This window comes from Bubalus kerabau, chromosome 8 (assembly GCF_029407905.1).
Source record: "Bubalus kerabau isolate K-KA32 ecotype Philippines breed swamp buffalo chromosome 8, PCC_UOA_SB_1v2, whole genome shotgun sequence".
Classification (NCBI taxonomy): Eukaryota; Metazoa; Chordata; class Mammalia; order Artiodactyla; family Bovidae; genus Bubalus; species Bubalus kerabau.
Window position 1 is genome coordinate 91,241,736 of NC_073631.1, and position 9,236 is coordinate 91,250,971.

Below are 9,236 nucleotides of genomic sequence, written 5' to 3' on the forward strand. Positions count from 1 at the left end.
AGGCTATCGCAGGCACTCCCAGCACCAGTTGCTAACCAGCCTGCCCACTCTCCTCCCTGCCTGCTGCTGGCTGCCTTGAATGCCTGGTTCCCCAAGCTCCTTGTGGGTCTGACAAAGCAGGGACCATGTCTACCTTTGGCTACAGGAGAGGACTTAGCAAATATGAATCCATCGATGAGGACGAACTCCTGGCTTCCCTGTCAGCCGAGGAGCTGAAGGAGCTAGAGAGGGAGCTGGACGACATTGAACCTGATCACAGCCTCCCGGTGGGGATGAGGCAAAAGAGTCTGACCGAGAAAACCCCCACAGGGACATTCAGCAGAGAGGCGCTGATGGCCTATTGGGAAAAGGAGTCCCAGAAACTCTTGGAGAAGGAGAGGCTGGGGGAGTGTGGAAAGGTAGGCTATTGGATTATTTTCCTTAGCTATTCCCAATCCCCCAACCCCAAACCCAGGAATCTTTTTTATTTTTTTCTAATTTTTCATTCCTCATCACTTTTCTTATAATCCACTTGCACCTGCTATTGAAAATTTTCTCAGGCTGAAATAGTCATCTAACTTTTATCACAACCTAATGGATTATATGAAAGATTCTTAGTTTGGGGGTCCCGTCATCAACAAGGATGGGTTTTTCAAGAGGAAAATAATTCGCAAGCAAAGCATGGGTTTAGATATTTTGCCAAACAAAAGTCTAATGTGAGTCATAAGTTAAGGATGTGGCATAATACTTGTTTTATACACATATATATGGCAGTTATGTAAATGTATATGGCAGCTAAGTAAATTTATTTTCTTCTATAAAGACAATAGTGGGTAATCTGTTGCTTGGACTGTGATGGTGGCTACAATAAAACTAATTCCTTTTTCCAACACGAGGAAACATAGGGTGGTGAGTAATATATGGGGTGGAGAGTCAGGGGAACTTATTTCTTATTCCTGCTCTGCGCCCAAGTTGTAAGACCTTGAACAGAGAGTCAGTTCTGCAGAGTTCTCTTTCATATCAATGGAGGGTGTTCTTCAGACACCATTTTGAGATTTTTATGTTAAAGATTTTCCTAAGAAAATGCATGTGTGCTTGTGTAAACATACAAAATTTTACATAGAATTTCAAAATGATGGCACACATCCTGAAACCCTCCTAAGGCTCCAGGTTAAGCATCCCTGCTAGGATGATCTCTAAGATTCCTTCCTATTTTATAATGGTGATTCTGAGGCCAGAAAATGCATTTATATTAGAGGTCAGGTCTGTTAAGCTCTTGTTCTCTGCCCAGTAAATAGTTAATTTGAATTTGTCAAATAAATCATTCACAGAAGGAAGTTCAAAAGACTAAGCTCTGGAAATATAGTTATGGCAATAAGAATATAAAAATAACAAATTCTTGAATTTGTGGAAGAACATTGCTCAAGAGCAATAGTTTAAAACCTGTGTGCTCTACTGGAATCATCTAAGATCTAAATGGCCTGACGCCAATGGCAAGATTTTCATAGTACTAATCCAGGAACTGTTAGATGATCTTGATGATAGAGTGTGTGGGCCACATTTGTAGTAAGATATGTGTGAGTTTTGTCCATGTCAATCATTGCAGAATGGGCCACCAGAATCAGGCCAGGGTTTGCCAAGGCCACAGTGGCAACCTGCATTGAGGGTCTGAAGGTGGGTGGTGAGAAGGACGGTTACATAAAATGGGCCAGGATTTGGGTTGGTCAATTCTTCCACAAACATAAGGTCTTTTTTTTTCTTATGCGGAAATGTGTGTCTGAAATCTGGTCAAATATAGGAAGTATCACATTTTCCTAACGTTCTTAAAGATTTCCCCTAATAAAAAAGATTAAAATTGCCTCATAAGATCTGGGACAGACAGCCACTAGAGTAATCACCCAACAAAGGCATTTTAATGTCATAACATATTGAGATGAGTGGAAAACAAAGGACAAAGCCTGTTGTCAGCTGTTGATGAAACCCACCTGCTCCTGCCAAAGGTTTTGCTGATCCCTGAGCCCTGCCAATGGCTTATCAGCTCAATTAGACAGGCTGTGTGTTGATGAACTTTGATTCCTTTCTCAGCTAGTTAACTTTTCTCCCGCTACCCTTTCCCCTCTGGCAAGTTGTCTCTAGAGTCACAAGGAGTGCTGAGCAGAAGTTTGCCAGTGGAGGGTGTCAATCCATCTCAACTCCAGGAAAAAGCTCAGAGCAGCTGACTGGTGGGTGAGTGGGGGAAGGGGTGACAGTGTAAGTGAAGAGCAGCCCAGTGTAGACCATGAGAAGGAGATGAGGGGTCATGCTTCTCAGGCTACTGTTGGCTCTGTAAATATTTATGAAAATCATGTTCAACACCTATTGAACGACAGCTTCTGTCCACCTGGACTCCCACAAACTTATCCTACATTAAACATCTCCAAGAGGCCCTGGAGACCCAAAGGTCCAACTCCCTGAGCTTGAGTATCTGCTGGGTCAGGCATAGGTGCCAATAAGTACATTCACATTACTTCATTGAACTCTCACCTTCTGAATGTGAGAAGTGAGCCTGGGAGAGGTTAAGAAACTCACTTGAGATTAACAGCTTATAGCTGAAATTCAAACCAAGTCCTGTTGGCACAAAGACTGCGATTCTCAGAATGTGGGTACATCAGCATCACCTGGGACTTTCCAACTCATTCTAGGGCTCCCCCAGACCAGTTGAATGAAGAACTCTGGGAGTAGGGCCCAGCACTGTGTGGCTTCACAAGCCCTCCTGGTGCTTTTGACATACCCTGTGGTTGGAGAACCGCTCAACTCTATTGCAGTTTTCTTGAGACCATCTATCCCAGGGATTTAGTGGTTTGTCTAAAATCAACCAGCTCTTTTTGAGGCTTCCCTGGTGGCTCAGCAGTAAAGAATCTGCTTGCCAATGCAGGAGACATGGATTCAAACTCAGAGTGGGGAAGATACTCTGGAGAAGGAAATGGCAACCCACTCCAGTATTCTTGCCTGGAGAATTCCATGGACAGAGATGCCTGGTGGGCTACAGTCCATTGGGTCACATCTTTGTGACCACATGTAGGACATGACTTAGTGACTAACACAACAAACAAAACCAGCTTTTTATGGGTAGAACCAGAACCAGAATGGGAAACCATGCTTACTGCCTCCTTCTTCATGTAATGGTGCCAGGGAAGTAATGAGGAGAAATATTTGGCCACCCTCTTCTTGTTGCCTTATTTATTCCCTAAGTGTACCCATATTCGCTTCTCCCTATCGCCCCCTTCAGTGCCTCAAGCTTCCCTGCCTCACCCCACCCCAACCTTTCCACCCCCATTCTTGCAAGTGTTAGTCAATCGTGTCTGACTCTTTGTGACCTCATGGACTATAGCCCACCAGGCTCCTCTGTCCATGGGGATTCTCCCAGCAAGAATACTAGAGTGGTTGCCATTCCCTTCTTCAAGGGATCTTCCCAACCCAGGGATAAAACCCAGGTTTCATGCATTGCAGTCAGATTCTTTACCATCTGAGCCACCAGGGAAGCCCTTGCAAGGATCTGGGTTAACTTCAGAGCAGTTGCAGATAGGCGATTTGGAACACTGCAGTCAGTCCAAATGAGAGAATTATTTTGAAAGTGGGCAACAATTGCTTTAACATCATTCTTCATTCTTCTCTGGATATCTTTCTCCCTTCTGCTCTTCTTCTCTGAGATGTCCCCCAACTAGAGTGGCTAACCATCTTGGCTTGGACTGTGTAGATTTTAGAATGCAGAACTCTTTTCTGGAATACCTTTCAGCCCCGGGCAAACCAGGACAATCAATCACCTTCTTCCCATCCACCCGATCTTTACTCTTATCCGAGACCTCCCCTGACTTAGAGGCTGTTATGCTGTGCTGTACTTAGTTGCTCAGTCATGTCTGACTTTTTGTGACCTCATGGATTATAGCCTGCCAGGCTTCTCTGTCCATGGAATTCTCTAGGCAAGAATACTGGAGTGGGTTGCCATGCCCTCCACCAAGGGGATCTTCCCAACCCAGGGATCGAACCCAGGTCTCCTGAATTGCAGATGGATTCTTTACCAACTGAGTCACCAGGGAAGCCTGAAGCTGTTAACACCAAAGGCTGTTAACCAATGTCAATTTAGAGCCATTCAGTTAACAAATTTTACCGAGCCCCTAATACCTGCTGAGCACTGTGTGAGGTGAGAACAGACATGATCCTTTTTGTCACACTGCAAACAGTCTTTCAGGAGAAAAAAAACCTAATAATTAAAGAGGTACTTTATTGGAGGAGTTACAGCATCATGGGATCACATCACAAAGATAATTTGAGGAGATGTCAAAGAAGGCTTTCTGGAGGAAATGTCATTGAGATGTCACAGGACAACTCATTGCTGAATAAGAGTTTCAGATATGATCTCTGCAAATATATTTAAGGGAAAAATATCTCTTGCAGATAAAGCCTAAAGCTCTTTGAAAAACTAGAGGGGTACCATTTAACAGTGGTATGACAGGCAGCATACCTTGAATTTTGAGACAGGCCCCTTTCCTCCAAATACTGAAACAGCTAAACACACACACACACACACACACACACACACACACACACACACTGTCACTCTCCCTCCTGCTCCTGAACAAGTGAGTAAATTAAGACTGGACAAGCCATCCCAGGAGTGGCTGACCCCTTCCCCAGGCCATCACTTGGTGCCTGCCACTCCAAACAAGTGGATAACTGGAGGCTATTTTGTGACAGCAACTGGGCACACAAACCTGGAGACCAGCGCAGCGTTTTCCAAAGCTCATTCCACGTGCCTCGGGCAGCAGGAGGCTGGGGTCAAAAACATTCCCATGTAGAAGGAAGAATTCTGGTTTTGGGGACAGGAAAGGGTCTTCAGGCTTTAGAGAAACTAAAGGATTAAAAAGATAGCATTAGGGAAAATCGGAAAGTCAGCAGTTGCCAGATTTTTATTTTATCAGAAAAGGTAGCAAGGAAAAGAAAAAAGTGGGGGTCAGCTGAACTTCTCAGTACAAAGTCTTGTAAACAGGAAAGACCAAGATGAAGTGAAATTGTGTTTGCCTGAAAGTCTTTCATAATTGATACCTGGTAAATAATTTAAGGCCATCAGGCTGAGGCAGTGGCTTGCTTCAAGATTTTCCTACTGTTCTCTGCTGTTTCACATGACGGTGGAAATGTAGTTAGTGCCAAAGGCAATTATCTTTCCCACCTCGTGTCTTCTGAAGTCCCGTCTCATTTAACCCTATGATAACATGAGATTTCAAGCTGATTTGCTGCAAAGGGTGACCCAAATGAGTTTCTGCATAGAGATGGGTTTTGATCTGCTCCCTCGGTTTTTTTCCCCAGAAAAAAGACAGAGACAGCCTCAGCTTCCAGGTGGTGTGGTCTCTGAGACCTCGTGCCAGGCTCTACTTAGAGGGAGGTGCCCAGCCTCTGTATGCACTGACATAGGACATGGCAGAGGACTCTGGGCTCCTGTCACAGAGACTATAGGAGGCAGACTGGGGCAAGAATTTCTGCACATTAAGAAAGGGAACCCAAGGATTTCCCTGATGGTTCAGTGGTTAAGACTTTGCCTTTCAATACAGAAGGTGTAAGTTCCATCCCTGTTCAGGGAGCTAATATCCTGCATGCCTCAGGGCCAAAAAGCCAAAACACAAAGCAGAAGGAATAATGGAACAAAATCCAATATGAAGACTTTTAAAAAATGGTCCCCTCAAAAAAAATCTTAAAGAAAAGAAAGGGAACTTATAAATGTGTTATGTATTTTTGTTGTCATTTGTATGTTTGGGATGGAGAAATAAGGAAGGACAGAAGGGTGATTCCCCAAGGGACGGCTGACTCTGCTAAACTGTAAGTAGACTAGAATTTAAGTCATTCAGGAGAGGGAGTTAAGAGAATAAGAATGCTATCAAGGGTTTTCCAGAGCAGAAGTTCCCACTTATTTGTTAAAAACTGGCAAAATGATGGCGAACTCTTATTCCATCAACTGAATTCTGGGTATTTATTTTGCAGAATACAAAAAAATTTCTGCAGAATACAGAAAAAGCTGGTGAAAGTTATGCAAGGAAATGTTAACCCTGTTCACCTGAACCAGGGAGATTAGTAGCTGGAGACAACTTTTTATCCTTAGGAAGTTTTGTCTTACTTGCTTGTGTTACTTTTTTAAGAATGTAGTCAGATATAATTGACATATCACATTGTGTGAGTTTTAGAGGGACCACCGTGATGATCTGGCACAGGTATATATTGCAAAGCCATGTGTTACTTTTGTAAAATGTAACAATGCGCTTAAAACGGCAAACCTCATGAGGATACTCTGCTCTTCAGGTTGCAGAAGAGGACAAAGAGGAGAGTGAGGAAGAGCTTGTCTTTACAGAATGTAACAGTGAGGTTTCTGAGGATGTGTACACGGAAGAGGAGGAGGAGGACGAGGACGACGAGGAGGAGGACAGCGAAGGAGAGGAAAGAACAGGTGCAAACGCGGAAGGGATGAACGGAGCTGTGCATTCCGATAGTGTCCATTCTGACAACGCGAGGCCAAAGACGTTTAAAAGTCAAATCGAAAACATACATCTGACTAACGGCCACAGTGGAAGGAACACGGAGTCCCCCCCGGCTGCCATTCACCCCTGCGGGAACCCCACAGTGATCGAGGATGCTCTGGAAAAGATTAAAAACAACGACCCCGACACCACGGAAGTCAATCTGAACAACATCGAGAACATCACTTCGCAGACGCTCGCCCGCTTCGCCGAGGCCCTCAAGGCCAACACGGTGGTGAAGACCTTCAGCCTGGCCAACACGCGCGCCGACGACAGCGCGGCCACGGCCATCGCGGACATGCTCCGGGTCAACCGGCACATCACCAGCATCAACATCGAGTCCAACTTCATCACGGGCAAGGGCATCCTGGCCATCATGAGGGCGCTGCAGCACAACACCGTGCTCACTGAGCTGCGCTTCCACAACCAGAGGCACATCATGGGCAGCCAGGTGGAGATGGAGATCGTCAAGCTGCTAAGGGAGAACACCACGCTCCTGAGGCTGGGCTACCATTTCGAGCTGCCAGGACCAAGAATGAGCATGACCAGCCTCTTGACCAGAAACATGGATAAGCAGCGGCAGAAGCGGATGCAGGAGCAGAAACAGCAGGAGGGATACGACGGAGGAGCCAATCTTAGGACCAAAGTCTGGCAGAGAGGCACGCCAGGCTCTTCACCGTACGCGTCTCCCAAGCACTCCCCCTGGTCGTCCCCCAAACTCCCCAAGAAAGTCCAAACTGTGAGGAGCCGCCCTCCGTCTCCGGCGGCCCCGCCCCCGCCTCCGCCTCCGCCCCCTCCCCCTCCTCCACCCCCACCGCCACCCCCTCTTGCTCCCCAAAGGCTGCCACCCCCGCCTCCGCCTCCCCCGCCTCCGCCCCCAGAGAAGAAGCTCATCACCCGCAACATTGCGGAAGTCATCAAACAGCAGGAGAGTGCCCAGCGGGCATTACAAAACGGACAGAAAAAGAAAAAAGGGAAAAAGGCTAAGAAACAGCCAAACAATATCCTAAAGGAAATTAAAAATTCCCTGAGGTCGGTGCAGGAGAAGAAAATGGAAGACAGTTCCCGACCTTCTACCCCACAGAGATCAGCTCACGAGAATCTCATGGAAGCTATTCGGGGAAGCAGCATAAAACAGCTAAGGCGGGTAAGTAACTAAAGGGCAGACTGGGGCGAGCACCTAGCATAGGAGTCAGCCTCCACCGCACTCGGGTACCAAATCACCTCTCTAACACGTATCAGTATACGCCAGAGCAGGCTGCCAAATCTGGAGCATCAAGAGCAGCTCACTAGAGAGAGGACGTTTCTGTTTGAGATATGTGCTTGGTCCACCTTCTTGGCATCTCATTCTTTTAAGGGCCAGGCTCATCTTAAGACATTTCAACCTAAAAAAGAAAAAAAAAAATCCCAATTTCCTTAATAAGAAATCAGGGTATATATCTCCAAAACAGATTCATCATTTGACAAAAATTTTACCACCGAGTTGCAAGTGATTGAACTTCCCTGGTGGCTCAGGGGGTAAAGCGTCTGCAGGAGATATGGGTTCGATCCCTGGGTCAGGAAGATCCTCTGGAGAAGGAAATGGCAACCCACTCCAGTATTCTTGACTGAAGAATCCCATGGATGGAGGAGTCTGGTAGGCTACAGTCCACGGGGTCACAAAGAATCAGACACAACTGAGCAATTTTTCCTTTTCTTTCTTGCAAGTGACTTAACACTTAATTTATAATAAAAAATTTGAACATCACCCAGCAAAAATCTGGGTTTCCCAGGTGGCACTAGTGGTAAAGAACCCACCTGCCAATGAAGGAGAGGTAAGAGACCTCTTGGGTTCAATCCGTGAGGAAGATCCCCTGGAGAAGGGCATGGCAACCCACTCCAGTATTTTTGCCTAGAGAATCCCGTGGACAAAGGAGCCTGGCGGACCACAGTCCATAGAGTCGCAAAGAGTTGGACACGACTGAAGCAATTTAGCACACACACACTCACAGCAATCTGAGTTCTTTCTGGAAAATACTGCTAAAGTCATACTCTACAGATATATTTTTTTCACTTTATCATTTGCATTGTTTTTATTGAAAGAGAATCCCCTATTTTTGTAGGTGGAAGTTCCAGAAGCTCTGCGATAAAAGCCTGATTTTTAGAAGAGGATGCAGAATTATTCAGTTGGTATTAGATAAAATGTATTGTGAGATGTTTCTAAAATACCTTCTTCAATTTGAGATGTTCTCCGACTTTAAAAATAGCCTCACCCATTAATTCCAAAGAGAATGTTAAGAAACTACCGGCATGTTTCTTCTGTAAATATGAAAATAAACTTCTTTTTTATGTCATGAGATTTGTATTGACAAGAAGTAGTTTATTTAAACATGCTCTGGATGTGTTGGTAACTCTGAGCTGTAATGAGTTCATGAAATGTGCTGTTATTTTTGTAATCCTAATAAATTTGGATTGAAGGTTTTTTTTTTTTTAAGCAAACTAATATTTTTTGTAAGTGGATAATCACATCTGTCAGGTGTGTATGTAACTTTGCTAAATATTAAACATATTACATTCTTACCCCAAAAAAGTTTTGGGTACTTAGCATTTGCCTTTGTTTTCTCATGTCTAAGAAAATCTGATCAGAGCTCTCTCTAAAGGTCTGGAATCAAGAACCCTTTTAAAGGTCTTTTTGGTAGTGAGATACTAATAAAAGCTTGGGAAAAGACCCAACTT

At 44.9% G+C, this 9,236-nt stretch overlaps 1 protein-coding gene across 1 annotated transcript; it reads left to right on the forward strand.

The window, feature by feature from the left end:
* Positions 1-8,981, forward strand: LMOD2 (leiomodin 2). Its single transcript, XM_055590819.1, has 3 exons — positions 1-398; positions 6,307-7,668; positions 8,624-8,981. The coding sequence occupies exons 1-3, from the start codon at positions 126-128 to the stop codon at positions 8,648-8,650; spliced, it is 1,662 nt and encodes a 553-aa protein (XP_055446794.1). The 5' UTR covers positions 1-125; the 3' UTR covers positions 8,651-8,981.
* Positions 8,982-9,236: the final 255 nt, after the last annotated feature.